Source organism: Procambarus clarkii, chromosome 18 (assembly GCF_040958095.1).
Source record: "Procambarus clarkii isolate CNS0578487 chromosome 18, FALCON_Pclarkii_2.0, whole genome shotgun sequence".
Taxonomy (NCBI): Eukaryota; Metazoa; Arthropoda; class Malacostraca; order Decapoda; family Cambaridae; genus Procambarus; species Procambarus clarkii.
The window spans coordinates 28293463-28317930 of record NC_091167.1 but is presented as its reverse complement, the minus strand read 5'-3'; the positions used below and the strand labels follow the sequence as shown (position 1 = coordinate 28317930).

Below are 24468 nucleotides of genomic sequence, written 5' to 3'. Positions count from 1 at the left end.
AATCTTACTATCCTCATTTGTCACTACTTTCATCATTAGTTTTCCATCGTTTGTAAACATTGATATATAAGACTCAACTCCTGTAGATTTACATAAACAATTCTCGTTTATATAAATGAGAAATATTATAGGGCCCAGCACCGATCCTTGAGGTACTCCACTCTACGTCAGTCCAACTTCTCGCCCCTCACTGTTGCTCTCTGACTTCTGTTAAGTAATTCCTTACCCATGTTAGGGCTTTTCTGTTTCCTTTCCCCTGCCTCTTGAGTTTGTATAGTAATCTCGTGAGAGGTTCTGTATCAAAGGCTTTTTGGGAGTTCAGAAAGATGCAAGTTCAAAAAGATGGTGGTGGTAACATAACTTTACTACAAGCAAACTTTCCTTCAGCGTACACTTTCTGTTCTCACGATCCTATCATTGTGGAAGCCTCTCAACTAACGCATCCTCAGGGAGGTCCTGGTCCCCAGGGCTGCCACCAGAACCCCAGCGACTCTGGGGTAGAAATAGCCTAAGCTACTCTATTCCTTTGAGATGTATTTGTTTTTGTCTCAATAAACATACTTAACTGGGACATATTTTGCTTTGAAAACGTAAAATGGTGACTGTCAATCAAGACTGTTAAAGAAGCTTCCAATGTTGCTAATATTATAAACAATTATTACCTAAATTATTAACATTTTGAGGCTAATATAACCAATGGGTTTCCTGGTGTCAAGAGGGGAAGCCATGGAAAGTTTAGAAGAAGGAAGCCTAGCTCTTTAGCACCACTCTTGTTTTAATTATTTTAAAGGAATCTTAAATTCTAAGTATTTTGGGTTAATTTACCGTGGTCATTGCACGAAACATTATCATTAGGGCTAAACAAGACAATGGAAACTTAAAATATATCAGAATAACTGAATAAAAATAGTTATAAAGTACATCCAAGTTGCAGTGTTTACATAATAAGTAATATTGTTGAGCGTTTTGGACGACCAAATTTCAAATCACAAAACAACATTTTGTGCTTAAATCTGGGATTTGTTTTCCTAAATCAGGTTTTTCTTTAGTGTGGAAAGCTAATCTAATTTTTATTTCCTTCCCAGATATAAAAATATTTTAGTTGCCAAATAATATTAAACAAGTGACAAGGCAATAATATTTGTAGCGTACTCATAATAAAAATCTTTGTTAGTTGTTTCTGAAGGCACAAATTCAGGGCAGAATACCAACAAGTATCCCATATGTTTTTAACAAGGAAGTTTTAACTACCTTACCTTTCCTTGAGGTAAGGTAAATCCCTGCTACCTAACACACCCATACACGCACCTGGGGATACAGCCAAAGATGACTGCGTTCTACTTCGGTTATTATGCCGAAAAAAAGTCGACTATTGTTCACTGCATCCGGTTATTTCCTGCCTGAAGCAGCCAATCAGGAGACAGCCCGCCAACACCTCGGCTGTCAACGCTAACAAAGGCGCGCCAAAAACCTAAATTGCCAAAACATGGTTGGTGTGGCGGAGAACATCGTGGGCGCAGGCAAGGACGCCCAGCTAGAGAAATAGTGGAGAATATCGACCAGGAGGACGCGCAGAGGCCAAGAGTGACTCCTTTATTGTGAGTGAACAGTCAGCCGAGATAGTCAGAGAATACTGGACCCGGTAATGGAAGGCTTGATCACTGTGACCATCACCACTACGACAAATGACCACATCCTTCTCTCTTCTCTACACTATTCTTTCTATTAATTTATTTACTTTTCAAATTCATAAAATCAAACACGCACATACATACAAAATTAACAGTAAGGCAATTATCAGTAGAAAGCGCTAAACCATTACGACTTGAAAGGGATGAGGATAAGGGCTTCGGGTGGGGTGGGGGCAGGAAAATGAACAGAAATTTCCTTGCTATCCATAATTTGTCCGTACTGGTATAAAACCGATGATAGTGTCACGGCTTCAAAGGTTCTCATGCCGCGCTCCATTACCAGGGGTGACTCTTGTCCCCTCAGTATGTCACACCACTACGCTCCCCTCACCCGCCACCACCACACTGTGGACACTGAGACACACCCTCACACACACACACACACACACACACACACACACACACACACACACACACACACACACACACACACACACACACACACACACACACACACACACACACACACACACACACACACACACACACACACACACACACACACACAAGATATGTGTGTGATATTCAAGTGTAGATATGATAGAGCCCAATAGGCTCAGGAACCTGTACACCTGTTGATTGACAGTTGAGAGGCGGGACCAAAGAGCCAGGGCTCAACCCCCGCAAGCACAACTAGGTGAGTACAACTAGGTGAGTACACACAGACAGACACGGAGAGAGAGAAGTAGATAGATGTATGGAAAGCGGGATAGATGCATTGAAAGATGCTAGATGGAAAGATAAATGGATATATATATATAGACTGAAGGAAATATAGATGGATAGTCAGATGTGTGGATAGATGATTGAGTAGATAGACAAACAGATAGCCGGATAGGAGTATGGATAGATGGATAGTTAGATGCATATATAGATGAACGGACAAACAGATATATAGCTAGATAGATAGATTGATGGATGGATAGAGGGTTCAGTAGAGACAAATAAACTGATACGCGAATAGAGTGATGGATAGATGGATGCACAGATAGGTGGACAGAAAAACTAATCAATGTAAAGATGGATCTCTAAGCACCAGCGTGTATACTAAGCCTATCAACATAGCCTTAGGCCTAAACGATCGGAGTGAGTGCTCCCAGAGATACAAAGACAGTGTTGTCAACGCTTAGTCGAGGCCTCACCCACTGCCCTGACTGGAGCAACGGGAGTAGATAGTGTGAAAGGATAGCACAATTACAGGTTAACAATGGTTATAGTAACGACGAGATAATACCACTATCAGACGACATCTGGACCGGTGGTACAATCCTGAACCAAGAACCACAACACCTTCAATAAAATTATAATATAACTCCACCATGCACAGTGAGTATAAGAGAGGAGAGAATAATGAAAGATATAATCCATAAAGGGGTGAAAAGCACAATCCTCTGACCAAAACATAGATATCATCATAAACTATCACATAAAGACGACCAATGACCTCAACAGCCCGAAGCCAACTGAGAACCCTTTACAGCAGTCAAACGTGGTATATATATATATATATATATATATATATATATATATATATATATATATATATATATATATATATATATATATGTATATATATATGTACACCTGCCCCCCCCCCCATGAAGGATGTAACCTTCAAAGTACATAGGTATGACGTCGACCAAGCTGACGAGGCGTTTGACCTGTCATCTTCAATCAGGTGTCTCCAAAAATCACATGAGACAAGCTCATGACATCACGCTAACAAGAGAAATGTTGAATAAAAACACTTGTATAATAGACAAACATATTTATTTGTCTATTATAGGTGTCTAGATAGGCAAGTACACACACACAATACCACACACATGACACACTACACATATGACACCGCACCCATGATACATTCACGCGCCCCGTGACAAAACCTGGAGAAGATTGACTGGGAACCAATTCATAACTTGAGCCCTGTTCACCCAGCAGTAACTGGGGACCTGGGACAGGATACCTGATTGGCGCGTCGTGTTCCAGTATAAAGCATTGTAAGGCTTACCGTGAGCTTGAGGAAGGGAAAGCTGCCAGCCTGCTCACAGGAGTCAGAAGGCGTCTGTCTACTCCTGTACCCACCTGCGTAAAGAAAACAAAAAGAGTTAGGTAGAGAAACAGACATTCCAAGACCGACAGATAGACAGTGAGAGACAGATATACCTCCCCTCCCTCCTCCATTCTCTGCCCCGACATCCCCTCCCCCCCCCCCTCTCTCTCTCTCTCTCTCTCTCTCTCTCTCTCTCTCTCTCTCTCTCTCTCTCTCTCTCTCTCTCTCTAACATAATGCTGAAATCCAAATGAATTTATGTGCATTGTCTTCGAGTAACTATAAAAATGCGCGGGTAAACGGAGGGAGTGAGCATCAGAACTCTACAGAAAACACATGTCTGATTTAATTTTAGACTTTATGAAAATGACAATGATGGGACAGTACAGGGCATATCGGATTTATACCATTAGTGTGGGGGTCAGGTGCAGACAAATACTGCCCATCTTCTTCAGAGGTGAAGAGTAAGGTCTAAAAGTGTGAAGAATAAGGTGAAAAATGGGTGTGAAGCACACACAAAGATTAATCAGGTGTAGTGGGCGTAGCATGTTGAGCAGTGTCGTCTATGTTGGCATCTTCACGTTCCAGTCTTGTTCTTATTTTCATGGTAACATGACAGCTGAGTGGACAGCGCTTCGGATTCGTAGTCCTGAGATTCGATCCCCGGTGGAGGCGGGAACAAATGGGCAGAGTTTCTTTCATCCTGATGCTTCTGTTACCTAGCGTTAAATAGGTACTTGGGAGTTAGACAGCTGCTACGGGCTGCTTTCTGGGGATGTGTAACAAAAAGGAGGCCTGGTCGAGGACCGGGCCGCGGGGACGCTAAACCCCGAAATCCTCTCATGATAACCTCAAGATAATGGGTAGAGTGAATAATTCCGTAATTTGGATATTTATGGCGGGTTGTTCTATTTTTATGTGGATTGCTTCAAGAATTTGTAATCTTAATACATCTTGGGTTTTGTCTATTATACAAAAGTTTTTATTCAACATTTCTCTTGTTAGAGTGATGTCACGGGCTTGTCTCATGTGATTTCTGTGGGCACCGGATTGAAGATGAGAGGTCAAACGCCTCGTTAGCTTGGTCGACGTCATATCTATGTACTACATATTTATGTAGAACACAGTAATCATAAACTATGTACACGAGACAAGCCCATGACATCCCCCTAACATAGTGTGATGGTGGTAGGTGCAGGAAGTGATGGTGATGGTGGGGATAGATGGTGATGGTGGGGATGGATGGATGGATGGATGGATGGATGGATGGATGGATGGATGGATGGATGGATGGATGGATGGGGAGGCGGTCGGCCGAGCGGACAGCACGCTGGGCTTATGATCCTGTGGTCCTGGGTTCGATCCCAGGCGCCGGCGAGAAACACTGGGAAACCTCAAGATATAGGTGGAGGAAGTGATGGTGGAGGAAGTGGTGGTGGAGGAGACGACCAGTCCGGGAAACATTGGGGTGAACGATGGGTCCATCTGCATGAGACAAAGAGACAAAGTCTTCCAGTGGCGTTGTTGTCCCCGTCGTCGTGGGGGGGGGGGGGGGGGGGGTGAGGGGGGTCCACTCGTCGTGGGGGGGGGTGAGGGGGTCCCCTCGTCGTGGGGTGGGTGAGGGGGTCCCCTCGTCGTGGGGGGGGGGGTGAGGGGGTCCCCTCGTCGTGGGGGGGGGGGTGAGGAGAGAAGAAAGGTGAGAGGGAAATGGATGAAGAGAATGCCCTGGAAAACAGAACTAGAAAAAAAGCCACACAAGACATGACGTCCTCATCAAACAAAAAGGTTTACACAGCCCCAGGAAGATAAAGCCACTATGCCACTAACACCAACTACAATATGAGAATAAATATCGATGGAAAATAGCAAGAAACTTCCTCGACAAATGAAATCATGATCTTTCAAGTGGCTACTAGAGTACAACTCTAGTAAGTACATAGTAATACAGCGGGGTGCAGGGAAGAGGACGACGGTCACACACGGTATCACATGGAACAGAAAATCCTTATAGAATCGGACTGAGAAAAATACATGGAACCTGTCACCAGAAGCCCACCTCAAACCAATATGGTCATCTGTACACGGAAGGTTGGCAGCTATAACAAGTTCTGTTATGAATCTGAACCAAGTTCATGATCTTGTACACAATTTACGTCACTCCAGTTCTCCAATCTGCGGCACCAGTTAGGTTCACGTCTATCGTAGGAGAAGTGTTCGGATCGATACTCGCGTCATTTACTTAGATCGTGAAAACCCCAGATTAATAAAGGATTCACAAGATGGCCTTACGAAGAGCCGCTCGTGCTACGCTAATTTACTCTCGTTCTTTTCTTGTATATTTCAAGCACCGTCGAGCGGCAGGTTTTGCGACATTCCGTAACTCCACTTAAGCAAAGCCTTTGATACTCTGCCTCACGCGAGACTCACAAATTTAGAAGCACGTGGTATTTAAATAGAGGGGGGGGGGGGGAGGTTATCCTAAGATGGATTTTCACTTGGTTATCATATATGGAGTTGGGTCCGAGTGGGAACCGTTGTAAGTGCGGTGTCCCAGGCTGTGTCCTTGGACCTCTCTTGTTTAACGAAAAGGATTAAGCACAGGATTGAAAACAAGAATTTATAAATTTGCAAATAATACAAATGATATGAAGACTTAAGTTACAAGACAATAATATCGCTTCAAGCGTAGGTAATATATACATAAATATATATATTTCTATATATGTCCTCAAGTGAATGAATAAACATGTCATTCACTTGGGCACTGGGAGACTCGAACTCTCGACCACACGAGCGTGAAGCAGAAGTTCTACCTCTAGGCCACGTAGACGGCTCCAATAGAGAAGATTTCAGCGGCAGGAAACCACTGCAACGGAATAGCAACAGAACGAGGGGACATGGGTGGAAGCTGGAAACTCAGATGAGTCACAGAGATGTTAGGAAGTTTTCTTTTAGCGTGAGAGAAGTAGGGAGATGAAATCCCCTAAAGGAGCAGGTGGTGGAAACAAACAGTATTCATAGCTCTAAAACTAGGTGTGATATATAAGTAGGACAGGAGTCATTACTTTAAAGAACCGATGGCTATAAAGGCGGGATCCAAGAGCCAACGCTCGATCCTGCAGGCACGAATAAGTGACTACACACACACACACACACACACACACACACACACACACACACACACACACACACACACACACACACACACACACACACACACACACATATAACCTTGCAAACTGCTGGAAAAAATAGTCAGGTTAAGACTATTTTACACACCTGGAGAACACTAAGTATGTAAGCAAACATCAACATGGTTTTCGACAAAGTAAATCATGCCTGACGAACCTACTATCGTTTCATGATAAGATAACGAAAATAAGACAAGATAGAGAAAGTTGGGCAGATTGCACATTTCTGAACTGACAAAAAGCCTTTGACACAGTACCGCACAGGAGATTACTATAGAAACCCGAGAGGCAGGCAAGATTAAGCGGAAACGTAACATGGGTAAAGCATTACCTCACAGGCAGGATTTGGAGAGTCACAGTGAGGGGGCTGGAAGTCGGATCTCCCTAGAGTAACAAGCAGAGTACCTCAAGGATCGGTGCTGGGACCACTAACTATTCATTATTTATGTCAATAGTATGTACAGGAGTCGAGTCTAACATTGTTTGCAGACGACGCAAAGTTAATGAAGACTGTAAAAAAAGACCGCGCGCGCGCGTGCGCGCGTGTGTGTGTGTGTGTGTGTGTGTGTGTGTGTGTGTGTGTGTGTGTGTGTGTGTGTGTGTGTGTGTGTGTTTTGTACACACATGAAAATTGTATGATAACTACAGGCGCGGGTCCTCTTGTCACACATGTCAGTGATCGATATAGTTAACATTCACCACTTCCGTTATCACCCCCCCTCCCCCACCTCCTCCCTGCCCCCCCTCCCTTACCCTCACCATGTCACCCCCCCCCCCTCCCCAACACGTGCCCAAGGAGGAGGATAAAACAACTCGATAAATAATATGTATGACAACTCGATAAATAATAATAATAAAATAAAGAGCATTAAACAGAATAACGTGTGTGGAAGCATCGGAGTGTCTATATATGAATGCTTCACAGTATTCCTCTATAGGCATCCATATAAATGGTGAAACACATGTGAAGAACCTCTCACACACTCACAGCTCCCTGACAAGAGGGAGCCAGCTTAGCTTAGCTGCCAACACCCACACATCGTGTCAGCAAGGCGGACAGCCCGCCTGCTTTCATACCTCTCACTGTATTTCCCACTTCTATACTTCCCTTCACCTATGCCTCTCCTTCCTCTTTACTCCCAAAAAAAAAAAAAAAAAAAAAAAAGGAGGAGGAGATCGTGTGGGCACGCCCCCCCCCCCACGTAAACTGCGATATTAATATTACCTTCATTATCTTATGTAGTCAAATTAAGTACGGAGTGTATAATGCTACATCGTTATACATTTAAGCTGCAGCAGTAGATGTGGCAGGTGTCAGCAGTGACATGATGGCTATGTGCAACGTGTATATAGCAATTGCAACTCCCAGGACAAGTGTGAGGTGTGCAATAAAGACAGAGACGGAGAGACAGAGAGACGGAGAAACAGAGAGAGAGACAGAGAGAGACAGAGGGAGACAGAGAGACGGAGGGAAACAGAGAGACGGAGGGACAGAGAGACAGAGAGGGAGACAGAGAGACAGAGGGAAGGGCCAGCACTCGATACTAACAACCGAGTGACAACCTGTTTACCCACACAGCCATGCCAGCCACGACTGATAAGAGCTGACAGTACCGACTCCTGTTAACGCCACAACACACTCTTTGATACCTCGGCTCAGAAGGTGGTGTGTGTGTGTGTGTGTGTAAATCTCTTGTGGGAACACACAAGAGTCGCGTACCCGTCCCACCGTTGGGCGGGAACACGGCATGTGGGTGGCTGGGAGTAACGACCATGTGGGAGACGGGCCGCTCTGGGCCTGTCTTGCCCCTCCCACACACGTTCATTCATACCGTGTGATGGTAGCGAGGCCCCTTCCGGTGGCGAGGCGTCAATCATTCAGTAAGGACGTGTTGCCCAACCGCGTCCTGAGTGTGTTGTTTGAATCCCAATTAAGCGTAATAATATTTACGTAATCATATCTAAGGGTAGGAGACTCCCAACAGGTATTGAGCGAGTCACTACCAGGCGAGCCACTACCAGACGACCCACCTACCAGACGAGCCACCTACCAGACGACCCACCTACCAGACGAGCCACTACCAGACGACCCACCTACCAGGCGAGCCACTACCAGACGACCCACCTACCAGACGAGCCACCTACCAGACGAGCCACTACCAGACGACCCACCTACCAGACGAGCCACTACCAGGCGAGCCATCTACCAGGCCAAACACGCACACTACACCTCCACCACAACTCCCCCCCACACACAACACCCCCAAACCAACTCAGCCTCAACACAAAACCCCTACAGAGCACCTCCAACACAATACCCTCACAGACAACACCACACAACACTGCTACAAAATGTAAACAATAACATCACTGCCACGCAACACCAACAAGAACACACACACGCCGCTGATGTTATCCCCTGAAGGATAACATCAGCGGCGTATGTAAGGTTGGTGACCATAAGAACTGCCATCAGAAACTTGTGTAAGGAATCATTCAGAACCTTGTATACCACATATGTCAGACCAGTACTGGAGTATGCGGCTCCAGCATGGAGTCCATATCTAGTCCAACACAAAACGAAGTTAGACAAAGTTCAGAGGTGTGCCACCAGACTAGTCCCCGAGTTAAGAGGAATGAGCTATGAGGAAAGATTATTGGAACTGAACCTCACGACACTGGAAGACAGAATAATTAGTGGAGACATGATCACCACCTATAAAATACTCAGAAAAATTTACAAAGTATATAAAGATAAACTATTTAGCACGGGTGCAACGCGAAGAAGGGGACACAGGTGGAAACTTAGTACCCAAATGAGCCACAGAGACATTAGAAAGAACTTTTTTTCAGTGTCAGAGTAGTTAACAGGTGAAATGCATTAGGCAGTGATGTGGTGGAGGCTGACTCCATACACAGTTTCAAATGTAGATATAATAGAGCCCAATAGGCTCAGGAACCTGTACATCAGTTTTTTATATGCAAGAGTGCTTACATTCTTGTACAGCCACTACCATGTATAGCGTTTCGGGCAGGTCCTTAATCCTAATTTTTCCCCGGAATATGACCCGCCAAATCGTTTAACATCCAGGTACTCATTCACTGCTGGGTGAACAGAGGCTACAGTTAAGGATTGGCACCCAGTCAATCGTAGGATACGAACCCAGGCCAAAGCACTCTCGAAGCGCCGGGCGAGTATCTTACCACTGCGCCACGGGAACGGCTGGAGTAGTTTGACAGTTGAGAGGCGGGACCAAAGAGCCGAAGCTCAACCCCCGCAAGCACAACTAGGCGAGTACACATCACCAACAATACCTCCCCCTACTTGTACACATCAATTTGTATGTGTCCTCACGTATGCACTCCGGCTGACATATGTATTGGTGTGCGTGTCAGAAGCAACAATATGTACATAAAACCTGCACTTACATATATTGTCACGTCAGTCACACATCCACACGGACCCTCAAGGGTGCCTCGCTGCTCCAGGTATTCTCCCCCGGGAAGGGGGGGGGGTAAACATACCGTCGCATTTTTCCTATACGCATGTCACACTTTTTCATTGTCATTTCATTGATAATAATCTTGCATGAGTCATCCTCCCAGGGAGGTAACCTCTCTACAGGCAGGAGCTCACGGGCTTGCTCAAGCAGGTGAAGCTCTTCCAGGTAGCAGACTGATCTCTGATGCCATTATTTGCTTCTCCTGTTTTTATCCTGTAAGTAGCACAGAACTCAGTTTTTTTCATGGCAATAGCATTGTAATGGGGATCTCTGGCTATCTTAATTACAAGCTTAGCATTCAGTTCCTTATTCTGGTTTTGACACTGGGGAGGGACAACTCCTCTCGTAGATTAGACGTTTTGGCAGTTCTTGGGACTCCAAGAATGATTGTCATAGGCTGCATTTTGTATATTTTCCAGCCTTTTCATATCGCTTTGGGAGTAGGTGCACAGAACTGGTGCGGCATAGTCTATGACGGAGCGCACATAGGCTGTGTACATCACTGGGGCAATAGAGGCTCCATTCCCATTCCAGGTCATAGCTTTCAGTGCTCTGAGCCGACTTTTACATGTTCCTATGAGTTGGTTCAGCTCCTCTTTCTTCCCCTTGTTAGAAATGAGGAAGAAGTAAGAAGAAGAAATGAGGAAACACAAGAAATGAGGCACAAGTATCTGGAGGAAATTTATAAAGAAGCCGGAAATGAATTAGATAAACTCTACACTGATGGGTTCATCTAATCCTGTCAATGACAGGGCTGGTGCAGCATACACTGTAATTAGGAATAATGCCTTTCAACGCAGAAATGAAGAAAAAGCCCGAATTGAGAACTATGCCTCTTCAGCGCATGCAGATCTAACTGCCATTGTTATGGCGTTAAGATTCCTTGAACGAAACACTAATGGTGCAGTGATCTGCCGTGATTCACAAGCAGCGCTGTAAAGCTTTAGTAAAATGAATGAATGTTGGCAAGATATATAGTGTATGGCAAGATGTATGGTGCTGTTTATGCTAGATATTATGATGATGATAAAGAGGCTGTTTATGTCAGTAATATTTCACAAGAACGCAAAACTTTGATGAGCGGCGCTGAAATGAACGCTGATTGAATTAGTTAAACTCGGGCACTCGACTCGAACACGTTCGACACGTATTCGGAACCCCTCGGCTGGAACCCGTACCACTACACCACCACATGGACCTGGACCGTGAACCAGAGCACGTGGAGGCCTCGTGTGAACCCCTGGTGAGGCTTCACTGGAAGCCTCAGGAACCCTAGAGGGTGAAGTTGAGACCCGGGTTACACTGTTCTTGACCATGTGGCGGTGTAGTGGTGTAGAGCGTGTCTCCGAGTACCCACCACACAGGTTCCAATCCTCCCCGTGACTCTATTGATGTTCTTGTTAATATATCACGTCACTGGCATTTCTTGGTGCAGCAGCAGCAGTAGCAGCATCAGTTAAAACAGTAACAGCAGTAGCATCCAGCAGCTGTAGCAGCAGTAGGATCAGCAATTGTAGAAGCAGTTGCAGCAGCAGTTGTAGTAGTAGTTATAGCAGCAGTAGTAGCAGTAATAATAATAGCAGTAGCAGCATCAGTAATAGTAGTAGTAGTCATAATAATAGCAACATCAGCAGTAATAGTAGCATTATTAATAGCTGCAAGATTTCACTCATTCATAGTTAACCCCCTATGAGACCATTTTCTCTCACACACTCCCGCGGTGAGCGAGTGACTCGGAGATAAGCCGTCCACGTGCGTCTGTTCCCGCCCTTCATTGCGTCATCTCTACCAATAGACAGCGTTATTTACGTTATCGTAGTACAATGTCTGAAGTAACGGCTCTTTAATATATACTTTTATATGCATCGGACTCCATAGGTTACTGAGGTTCATACGGTTCTGGTTAGGTTAGGGTGGATTTTAACGGATTGGCAAAGATAGAGAACGGGCTTTTCTTTGCCAATCCGCTCTCGGAAGAGTCTGATGAATTACTGGAGGTGCTCGGGTTGCTGGCAGGGCTCAGGTTGCTGGCGGGGTTCGAGTACCTGGCAAGGGGGGTAGTGTTGTCGGTGAGGCTGTTATACCGAGTCCCGGGGCCAGTTAGGTCCATGGTCCAAGGTCCAAGCAACCAGGAGCCTTGGTCGGCGATCGGGCCGCGGGGACGCTAAGCCCCGGAAGCACCTCAAGGTAACCTCAAGGTACCCTAGACTACGTGCAGGGTATTAGAGCTGAATTTACCTGATGGCCACTTAACACTCTAGTGACCTCGACGAGGACGTGAAGCCAGCGGCTTGTCAAAGGTCCCTCCATTTGTCCTGATGATTTATCTTGCTGGATTTTAATGTTCAGCACAGTTTTGACATTTAGGCTTCAACGGGTCAGCGGTTCCATGGTACTGTGGGTGAAAAACATCTCCTGATAACCAAACCACTCATCAGAAGATGATGAAGCGATGATGTTTCGGTCCGTCTTGGACCATTTTCAAGTCGTCCCTACACGACTTGATAATGATCCAGGACGGACCCAAACGTCGTTTCTTCATTTTCTGATGGAGATGTTTAGTGATCGTATCTTCAGCCTCCGTTATTGTGACTTATCGTCTGCATGAACATCTCGTGTCCTCAGTCCTACACTGTGGCTTGAGACTGCAACCGTTGCTCAAAGTTTGTGTTACATCTGACCTTTTGAAGTTGTCTGGATCAACATCCTCTAAATTGATCAGTATTTTGAACGTTTCGATGAGATCAGCCTTATCATGTCTGGTTTGCAGTGTTTTTTTTCACTAAGGCCCTGTGACACTCAACCTTTCCTGGTATGAGAGTTGACTTAGTTCTGAAATTAGTTTTGTTGACCGGTGTTGTACTTTCTTCAATGAAACTATGTCCTTCTGAAAATGAAGATGTAATAATCTAAGTTAAGGCGCACCAGAGATTTATACAGTTGAATTTTAGGAAAACTTTCTTTTCCTTAAAGTCAAACGTAAGCTTGACTATTCCTAGCATTTGGTCAGCTTTTTTTACTGCCACTGTTGTGAAATTCTGATTCTGATGGATTTCTGATTTTGATTTCTGATTTTCAAATTTTCTGATTTTGATTTTGATTTCTGATTTCTGATGAAATTCTGATGGATTCTGACTCCAATGTCCTCGTCTTCATTAATCTGCTGTAATGTAACGCTGTTAATGTGGTAGGTGTGACGTGGACTGTTATGCCCCTCATGGAAGATCCTTCATATATCGATATTAAAAAGAATTTGCCAGTCTTATGACAATTTATAGAGTTCATGTATATATTTCTTTGTAAGACCTCAATATCATTTTCTACTTTATCATAAATCTTGGCATCACCTGCAAATTTCATGAAGAGGTTTGTAATGTTCTCATCTTGATGAGAACATTACGAATAGAGATGCTTTTTGTCATTGATGAACATGACAAAAAGGGTTGGCCCTGAAATGCACCCTTGTGGTACCCTACTCACCACATTTCTCCAGTCAGATTCCTTCCCATTTAGCACGACCCTTTGAATTATACATTTGAGTATTCTGTCATTCATTTCATGTGCCTGTAATTTCCTTGTTTGTCTTTCATGTGGTACCTTGTCAAAAGCACAATCCATGTATACTACATCTACTGGAAGTCCTTTGTCTGAGTAGCTGGTTATCGATTCCAAGATTGTGAGCAGGTTTGTAAGGTAGGATCTATTATTAACAAACCCATGTTCCGTTGAGTTTATATGATTGTTTACTGTGAGATGGTGAATGATTTCTTTCTTTAGGATTATATCAATGAGCTTGATTAGAGCACTTCCCTCGTGCTACCTCTCTAAAAAGCTTCTGGAGTTGTCTTAGAGCAATGTGGTATTAAATCCTTATGTCGCAGGCTGGGCGCTCTATGGCGTTCATTACACAGTAAGTACTTCCAAGACGCCGGTTAATTCACTCTAATAGCTTTCATTAATAGGCGTAACTTAGTTGGTCACAAATTCACATATGAACGTAAGTCTGCATGTACTTTCGAATGAACAAAGAAACGCATTTTTCGTATGCAAACAAAAGAATTTTCACGTGCGCGCGCACAAACACGAGGACTCCCACAAGCGAGTAACGGAGACGGCTCTAAAGACCGTGTATAGGTTGGTATCTCTGATATTATACACCGAGGAGCAGCTCCGTGAATGTTAGGGGGAAGTAGCTACCTGACTCTGAGGAACAGATCCTAGATTCAGATATGGAGGGGTCAGCTCCTAGGCTCTGAGGGAAAGAACAGGTTCTAGACTGTGATGGGGCAGCAGCTCCTAGACTTTGAGCAGAGAGCAGAGTCTTAACTCAAGGTGGGCAGCTCCTACTGGAGGGGGGGATGCAGATCTTAGACTCCGAGGGAAGTAGGAGATTCTCTCCCAGAAAGAAAAGGCAAGGGCTGCTTCTAAACTCAAAGTAGTTAGTTTCTGCAGGCGATAAGTCACAATAACGTGGCTGAAGTATGTTGACCAGACCACACACTAGAAGGTGAAGGGACGACGACGTTTCGGTCCGTCCTGGACCATTCTCAAGTCGATTGTCGACTTGAGAATGGACCCACAATCGACTTGAGAATGATCCAGGACGGACCGAAACATCGTCGTCCCTTCACCTTCTAGTGTGTGGTCTGGTCAACATAATTAAGCTACTCGTATACTACTTGTATGCGACAATGTACGTACATACCAAAGCATATACGTGACTACACGTATCTACAGCAGCTTACGGCTAGGATGGAGTTGTGTAACATTGTTCACTACACGAGGTTAGCGCCATGGCCGTTATCTATGTTGCTGACATTGGAGTGGTCTATGCACTAGTTGTATTGATTATCTTATCCCTGTGAAGTTATCAGGCCACCAGCGCGTCCTCGAAAAGGCCACCTACATAACATACAATTCACAATATCATTGATAAAAATTTTGTTAATTCACTTGAATCATCGTTGTTAGGAACTTAAGAACTGTAAAGTCCGAGACACTGACTCTGACGGCGAGGCCAGATTACACCTAATAATGAGAGGCCGCACAAAATATTGCTATCTGCTACCCAATCTTAGATAAACATTCTCTGGTTGATAGAGAGACGGCCTCGTGTTTTAAGGCACATCGTGACGAAAAGAGCCACATTTTGCCCTTAACAATGCTTTATTCAGCACGTCTTCAGACAAAATCCATTACTGTGAGAAGCCACATGCACCCTCATACCACTAGGAAAGTTATTTATATATTTGTGATGGTCTGAAAGCATATTACGGTTCTAGTAACAGTCTACGTTTAAATTGGCAAATGAACCTTTGTCGTAAATAGAGATTATTCTCAAGTTGTAACTTTAATGTAATAGAAATCGTTACTTTAAGGTATAAAACGTGTATGTTAAAAACGCATTCTTTGAAGAATTTGGTTTTCTATCAACGGAATTCACGGGCACAGTGAAATAGTTTTCGAATTCCATATTTCACATTATCAATATTACATCGAATTAACGTAATGAAACATAATTAAACCTAACCAAAGCTTAACCTAACCTACCCATGGATAAAGAGTAAATAATAGCACAAATTATGTAGGTGTTCCCAATCCATTCCCTTGAGAGGATCTCCTCCATGAAGACAAGTTGCTTTATTGCAGAAAAAATGGAAGTCTATATATTTCATTCGAATTTAAAAGACAAACGACAAGGGTCACATTCTGACCGCAAGACGCTTTTTGGCGTTGTCCGCCGGCTACACACCTAAATATTTTTAAAACAACTTCAAAACATATTGCTATGGTAATATACGTCCTTATTCACTGATCTCTGGAAAATTAAAGCAAATCCTGTTATCCACAATTTGCCCGTAGTCACATAAACAGACGATCCTCCCACAATTTTAAAGGCTTCCCAAACCCTGCCCTTTTCTCCAAGTAAATAGAGTGTTTATTCAATTTTCTAATATTTCACACTACTAAGCTTCTCTCACCGGCGATCACCCACACGGCAATGACAGAATTTTTGTTTAATAAGTTTTAATTTTAATAAGAGAGCAACACAAAAACAAGACAGTGATAGACAGACAGACTAAAAGAGACAGACAGTAGATGGTTCACTAAACATCCCTCGCTCGCTAAACATCCAGAGCTTCCTCCAGACGCTAAATATAGCAGACCGAGATCACTGCAGGTCCGCACTATCAAAGAACATGATATCAAGTATAAAATTACGCTGGGAAACCCTATACACACACAGCTTTTATTATCACTCTGAACGGAACCGGTGTCACAAGCCAGGAGACGTGCAAGTTAATCTTTAAAACCAGCAATAATCTCCTTGTTTATTGTTGACCAGACCACACACTAGAAGGTGAAGGGACGACGACGTTTCGCTCCGTCCTGGACCATCCTCAAGTCGATTGTGTGACAATCGACTTCAGAATGGTTCAGGACGGACCGAAACGTCGTCGTCCCTTCACCTTCTAGTGTGTGGTCTCGTCAACATACTTTAGCCACGTTATTGTGACTCATCGCCTGCAATCTCCTTGTTTGTTTCTCGACCAATCAGCGCAACTCATTAGCCTCGAGGAAACAGTAGTAGTAGTATCTTCAAGGATACGAGGACAAGGCTCTTGGATTGGACGGAGGGAAGGATTAAAACCCAATCACTTAGACCATCCAGAATCGCACGCCGACCTGCAAGAAGCGAACCTCTTGCTTTACCGACCACTTCCGGAAAGGCGAATATGAAGAGACTTGTAAAGTGATTTATTATCGTGACATAATAAGTGACTTAGAAAGGCCATAATACCTTTGAGTGGGGAAAAATGCTTTGATAATGCCCAGACAAGGATTAATATAGAGATCTTAAATATAGCGCAAGTTTATTGATGGCGTTTTACCTCTTAAGGCTTTATCAAAGCCTACACAACGCTCGTTGTTTATATATGGATAAGATAGGAGATAGTGGCTCTGAGGCCAGGAAGGTGAGGTAGTGGGGGTGTGGCCAGGAAGGTGAGGTAGTGGGTGTGTGGCCAGGAAGGTGAGGTAGTGGGTGTGTGGCCAGGAAGGTGAGGTAGTGGGGATGTGGCCAGGAAGGTGAAGAATAGGCTAATCTTCTCTTCAGCACATTAGGCTATTCTATCACATAAATATAACTATTGTATCAACATAAACTCGTGTCTCTAATATCACAAACCCTCTTGTAATAGTCACTAGTTATCAGGAACATACATGACTATGAAACAATACATAAACAATTACTTAAGAATATGATATAATGTCAATGTTAAGGATCACTGCTTCAACAATTATTAGTCTTCCATGGAGTGTCTGTACGACAAATTGTGGCTCACTGTGCTACTGCTCTCCTCTTCATCAATATTGTTAGCCACAGTCCTTATTAAACCTGGGCTTTTAACATGTAAATAAATAAAAACGAGTAATCACTCTCGCCTCCATTCACTGCGTCAAGTATACTGATACAATGAACTCCTCTTACAAACAAATAGATGTCCATCGATCCCTGTGGATCAACTATGGATTAATCCTCAGAAGCTTCTTCCCTATTGATCTATCCTCTTGCAGGCCAACTGTAGAACCATCAATCACTTGGTCTTCAAATGGATATGAAGGCCTCGCATGCACGAACTTGCAAGTTTAACAATCTCTCTCTCCATAAACAACGAGAATTAATTAAAATACAAATTCACTCCACCCTCATGGTCCAGCTGGCTCTCCCTGTGAACTGCGAAGGGTACTCCCCCCTTCCGGGCGAGTCCACACCTAACACCGCCTGCAGTTGTTGACCGTCAGTTAAAGATCAACCACCATCGAGGGAGGATGTGTCGCTCTCTTTTCCCTCATGCTATTTCATGTTAATTCTCTAATATTCTCCTCATAATCACTATATACATGACTAATTTATATATCCAAGTCTCACTATAAGATCAATGGACACTAATCCTCTGTGCACATGGCAAACTATACCCATCAAAGGCGCTTACCACAAAAATACTGGAGCGATGACGCTTGTCTCCTGTGTCAAGATGGCGCCTGGGACTCACCTCCTTCAGGTCGCCCACAAATTCTTCATTCGACCGTCACTGTCGACTTCTCTTGTACCGACTCGGGTGTGTGGGGGGTCAATACACGGGTGGCAACTCTGCTCACCTGTCAACAGGTCCTCACCTAGGACAACTAGACCTCCTCTAGGTCTATCCAGAGGACCACCAAGGTACCATCACCCTCCTCTGGCTTCAGGCCGCCCTTCTGGCGCCACAGGTGGAGACGACCGCTCTCTTCTTGCTCACATCACTTGCCTCAGCCACAGTGCACTGCAGTTGCTTTACCAAAACGCAAGACGTGTACTGTCTTCTAAGCGGCGGGGAAGTGCGTGCGCCCACCTTGACCCCACACTGACGAGTGACGACGCCACACGTCGCACACCTGTACACGACACGTCGCTCCCTTGCTGCTTCCTCATTGGCTAGTCATGACGTCATTGTGCGTTGCCCTCTATGGGGTTCCCGACACCGTCGCCAGCCTTTCATTTTCCAACAAAGTTGCTCAGTAACACCTTAATGCCTCCACAGGGCCTCTTGTGTATCATACAACGGCGGTTTACCTTGCAAACTATGCTATAACTCTTATTTTAATCTTCTGTAGGATCGAGTGAGGAATAACTCTCATGTTGGGATGGGCCTCAGGCATCAGGCTGTATGGGGGGGGGACAATAAAATACTGAAGTTCCCTTAAGCGTCGACAGGTGTCGCAGTGGTTAATTGCTATCTAACACTTATACACTATGTTAACACATAGGTCTAGGTACACCGCACTAAGAGACCGAAACACAACATCCCACCTTAATTAGGCTTCGCCACGCCTACAATGACAATTTTCCCCTACTTTTCCTGCATTGAAGACTGATACATTTGAAAAGCTCATAGACTAAGATTTGAGCAACTAAGTTAAATATCTATTTCGGAAATGTCTTGTCTATTCCCCTGGCACCTGACAGTTGTGGTAGGAACGGGAGACCTAGATTAATTAATAATAATTCTGCTGTGACATGCGATGATGCCATTGACAGCCACTATGAACTATTAGGCTGTTGTGACGTCATCCGGTCGTTACTGACCATAAATGTCTCTGCTGTATCCTCCTTCTGTTACTCTATTTAGGTTCATAAAGAAGTGAGTAGCGTGACTGACGAGGGAAAAATAGAGTGAATCCATTATCATTATTATTATTATTATAACTGAGTTGACTTATCTCGTTTGATATTGATAGCTGGTGACGGCCGATTGCCCAATTTTTGTCTTTATTTTTGTATTGTTATTAATATGCACATGTAATCGATCCTGATTTTATATAACCTTGTACTAGATATGTTTATTTTGATGACTGGAAATTTCCTTTGGATTAATGATCTATTGTGCTTTCTTCTATGGTTGAAAAGGGTTTCCAATGTCTTATCCAATGTTTTTCCAATGTCAGTAATCAGTAAATGTACTCCGCACCTTTAATGCAATAATCTGTAGTCGAAAGAGTGCTATATATTTGTGGAGGCATCAAGACACCTGAAGCCTAGTGTCCTAGACCCAAATAATTCCCAGAGGAGAGATTATAGGAGTGTGAGAGGCTACTGTTTATTATTATTATTATTATTATTATTTATTGTTTACTATATGTTATGTAAGTTTGGCAAGTGTTATTTTCCTTACCAGTGGGTTGTGGAGAGGTCTGCGGTGTGTCATTGTAGCGATAATACCTTAATGAAACCATGTGGGACAGCTAGACCAGATTCAGGAGAGAGCCTGGTAGTACTTAGTGAGTACTTAGTGGAGTACTTAGTGGAGTACCTGGTGGAGTACTTAGTGAGAGCAGTGTGTGCTCAGGTCCGGGAAACGACTCTTCACAGGTAGGTTCTTCTCATTTCCTGGTGAAGTTTAGCTCCTAGTGATACTGTGAGGCCAAGATATCCCAACTCGTTCTCCCGAGCGTTCACAACGTTACTGAACTGTTGGACTCAACTGCCCGAACCTAACCCACCCGAGGACCTACCAACATAATATGGGACATCGCGTCAATTTCGCGACCCGTTACGAATTTCAATACAACACTTTTTCGACTTAGGGGAAATTATACGTCAAAATGCGATGCACTATCTAGGAGAACGGATTGTTTACTGATTTTGACTATGGTGGAGAGGACGCAGGCAGGCATAAGTAAAAAAAAGCCTCGCAGTTCCAGCTGAGTGTAAGTTGATTCCGTGCACTCTGTGCTGTTTTGGCTCAATTGTTGTGTTTTTGAGTAAAAGAATTACGACTTTAATTGTGACAGCATTTTTTAGGTTTTAGGAATCAGGATCTCTCGGCTCTGGCTACCAGGATCCATGAAGAACTAGTACCACCAATGACTAGTTACCATGACTCAAGATCGTTTTTAAACCATATAGTTTTGATCGTTCGGCCGGTGATGGGGAGGTGATGCCGGGTGTGTGGTGAGGGAAGGGGAGATGAGTGCCTAGTGCTGACTAGGTGAGGGAAGAGTAGGTGTAAGGTGAAGGGAGGCCAGGTGAGTGGAGAGACGTAATCTTGATATTATAATTATATTTGTTTATCAGAATGTGTTTGTGGAAGAGCATGGACATGTGAGCAGCGCACTCACCTGGTTGTGCTTGCTGGGGTTGAGCTTCGGCTCTTTGGTCCCGCTGGATGGAATGGACTTGGTCTGAGGACGGGTTGTGGCCTTGTGTGTGTGAGTATGGGTGAGTAAAGACGGACTAACCCATGGAGTGGCCTTAACGGTTCTTAGGACATGGATAGGATAGGATAGGATACGTGGACCGTTTAGGGACTAGTGTGTGCAGACCGGTCATGATCCAGTTAACGGACCATTTAGGGTCCAAGGTATGGACCAGAATGGACCGAGAATGTGGTCCAGGAGCAGCCTGGCAAGTGCGTCTAGACAAGAATTAATAAGACCCTTTGACAGTAATTTGGAATGTTGAGGAGAGAGCTGTATACACGCCTAATGTCTATATAATACAATCAGTTCTACAACACACCAAGATGTTGTGCAACCTTTCCTTGTACTTCACCCGTGAGTCACGAGTCCAACAGCGTCACGGAACTAGCGAGTGACGTAACACCACAAGCGAGATAAATGATTGTTGCTACGTAACCTAAATACAGCAAATGTATCATAGTTAAATACAACAGGAAACCTGGTGAGGGGTGAGGGAAGACCAGGTGAGGGAGGGGGGGACCAGGTGAGAGAGGAAGGTAGTCCAGGTGGTGTCAGGAGTAAGGTGACGGAGTGTGTCAGGAGTAAGGTGACGGAGTGTGTCAGGAGTAAGGTGACGGAGTGTGTCAGGAGTAAGGTGACGGAATGTGTCAGGAGTAAGGTGACGGTGTGTGTCAGGAGTAAGGTGACGGAGTGTGTCAGGAGTAAGGTGACGGAGTGTGTCAGGAGTAAGGTGACGGTGTGTGTCAGGAGTAAGGTGACGGAGTGTGTCAGGAGTAAGGTGACGGTGTGTGTCAGGAGTAAGGTGACGGTGTATGTCAGGAGTAAGGTGACGGAGTGTGTCAGGAGTAAGGTGACGGAGTGTGTCAGGAGTAAGGTGACGGTGTGTGTCAGGAGTAAGGTGACGGAGTGTGTCAGGAGTAAGGTGACGGAGTGTGTCAGGAGTAAGGTGACGGTGTGTGTCAGGAGTAAGGTGACGGTGTGTGTCAGGAGTAAGGTGACGGAGTGTGTCAGGAGTAAGGTGACGGTGTGTGTCAGGAGTAAGGTGACGGTGTGTGTCAGGAGTAAGGTGACGGTGTATGTCAGGAGTAAGGTGACGGAGTGTGTCAGGAGTAAGGTGACGGTGTGTGTCAGGAGTAAGGTGACGGTGTGTGTCAGGAGTAAGGTGACGGTGTGTGTCAGGAGTAAGGTGAGGGAGCCAGGTGAGGGTGTCAGGTGAGAGATAAGGAAGGTGGGGGGGGGGGTCATACCTGAGGCCTTGGGGGTGGAGTCAGAGGAGAAGTAGCCATCATCTCTGGCGAGGTGCGGTGGCGAGGGTGCTGGGGCCAGGCGGGTGGCGATGCGGCCGCCCCCCGCCAGCCGCACCTCGGTGGCTGCGGCTGGCGGGGGTGCTGCTGGGGGGGTCACGCCCACGCCCCCAGGCTCGGGCGGGCACAAGCCTGCCGCAGGGGCTGGTAAGGGCGACGCAAGCGGCGCCGAGGTCTGGCTGCACGACATGTGGAGGGAGGTGTGGGGAGGTGCGGGAGGTGCGGCCACATGCAGGGGTGGGGCAGGAGGCTCACCTCACCTACCCCGACACCTGAGTTCACGGGGTTGCGGTCAGGGGGCGGTGGGGCGGAGGGCGCGGGGCTTGGGGACCCGCGTGCGGGCGCGTGGCTGCGGCCGACCGCCGGTCATGGACGCAGAAGACGGAGTAGTGGTGGTGGCCGGTCCCAGCGGCGGGTGAGGCGCGAGTGTGGCCGGCCACCTGCAGCTGCTCCCAGCTGCCCCGGGGCGGAGCCACAGGTCCCGCCTCCTTCACCCGGGGCGGAGCCACAGGCCCCCGCCTCCTTCACCCGGGGCGGAGCCACAGGCCCCGCCTCCTTCACCCGGGGCGGAGCCACAGGTCCCGCCTCCTTCACCCGGGGCGGAGCCACAGGCCCCGCCTCCTTCACCCGGGGCGGAGCCACAGGCCCCGCCTCCTTCACCCGGGGCGGAGCCACAGGTCCCGCCTCCTTTACCCGGGGCGGAGCCACAGGCCCCGCCTCCTTCACTCGGGGCGGAGCCACAGGCCCCGCCTCCTTCACCCGGGGCGGAGCCACAGGTCCCGCCTCCTTCACCCGGGGCGGAGCCATAAGTCCCGCCGCCTTCACCCGGGGCGGAGCCATAAGTCCCGCCGCCTTCACCCGGGGCGGAGCCATAAGTCCCGCCGCCTTCACCCGGGGCGGAGCCATAAGTCCCGCCTCCTTCACCCGGGGCGGAGCCATAAGTCCCGCCTCCTTCACCCGGGGCGGAGCCATAAGTCCCGCCTCCTTCACCCGGGGCGGAGCCATAAGTCCCGCCGCCTTCACCCGGGGCGGAGCCATAAGTCCCGCCGCCTTCACCCGGGGCGGAGCCATAAGTCCCGCCTCCTTCACCCGGGGCGGAGCCATAAGTCCCGCCGCCTTCACCCGGGGCGGAGCCATAAGTCCCGCCGCCTTCACCCGGGGCGGAGCCATAAGTCCCGCCTCCTTCACCCGGGGCGGAGCCATAAGTCCCGCCTCCTTCACCCGGGGCGGAGCCATAAGTCCCGCCTCCTTCACCCGGGGCGGAGCCATAAGTCCTGCCTCCTTCACCCGGGGCGGAGCCATAAGTCCCGCCTCCTTCACCCGGGGCGGAGCCATAAGTCCCGCCTCCTTCACCCGGGGTTGACATATAAGCCCAACCTTCCTCGCCTGGAATAGAGCCACATGCCCCTCCTTCCTCGTCCGGGGAGGCGTCACATACGCTGCCTCACTTCACCTGGGGTGGAGCCATTTGCCCCACCTCCATCGTTCAGAATAGAGCCATGTGCCCTGATTCCAAAGTCCTGGATGGAATTATATGCCACACCCACCTGGTCCTGGGTGGAGCCGTATACCACAGCCACATGGTCCTGGGTGGAGCCATGTGCCACATTTTTCTAGTCCTGGGTGCAGCAATATGCCACACCTAATTGAACTTGCGTGTAGCGATATCGCACATCTTCCTAGTCCTGGGTGGAGCCATGCGTATATTAGAACTACAAGGTCCTGGGTGGAGCCATGTACCAGACCTACCTGATCCTGGGTGGAACCATATGTTCCGCCTCCACCTTCATCTCTTCACCTGCAAGAGGCCTGATAAAGTATGGTAATTATCAGGAGACCGCTAAGACAGAAAGATTGCATAGCAGCTTGAAGGGATATGACGACAAAGCAGATGGGATATGAAGATGTAGTGAAGGAACTGTTCCCAACCACTTGAATCATCGGGGTTCGAACGCCAACCATACAAGACGTAAGGCCGCTACCT

At 46.4% G+C, this 24468-nt stretch overlaps 2 protein-coding genes across 2 annotated transcripts in view; both read right to left on the bottom strand.

The window, feature by feature from the left end:
• LOC123754563 (sodium-dependent noradrenaline transporter) overlaps positions 1-22898 on the bottom strand; it is a 71601-nt gene extending 48703 nt beyond the window's left edge. Inside the window, exon 1 of the mRNA XM_069326426.1 lies at positions 22428-22898. Coding sequence (XP_069182527.1) covers positions 22428-22674 — 247 coding nt within the window. The 5' untranslated portion in view covers positions 22675-22898. The remainder of the gene's footprint in view (positions 1-22427) is intronic.
• Positions 22851-23819, bottom strand: LOC123754562 (formin-2-like). Its single transcript, XM_045737034.1, has one exon. The coding sequence runs from the start codon at positions 23817-23819 to the stop codon at positions 22851-22853; it is 969 nt and encodes a 322-aa protein (XP_045592990.1).
• Positions 23820-24468: the final 649 nt, after the last annotated feature.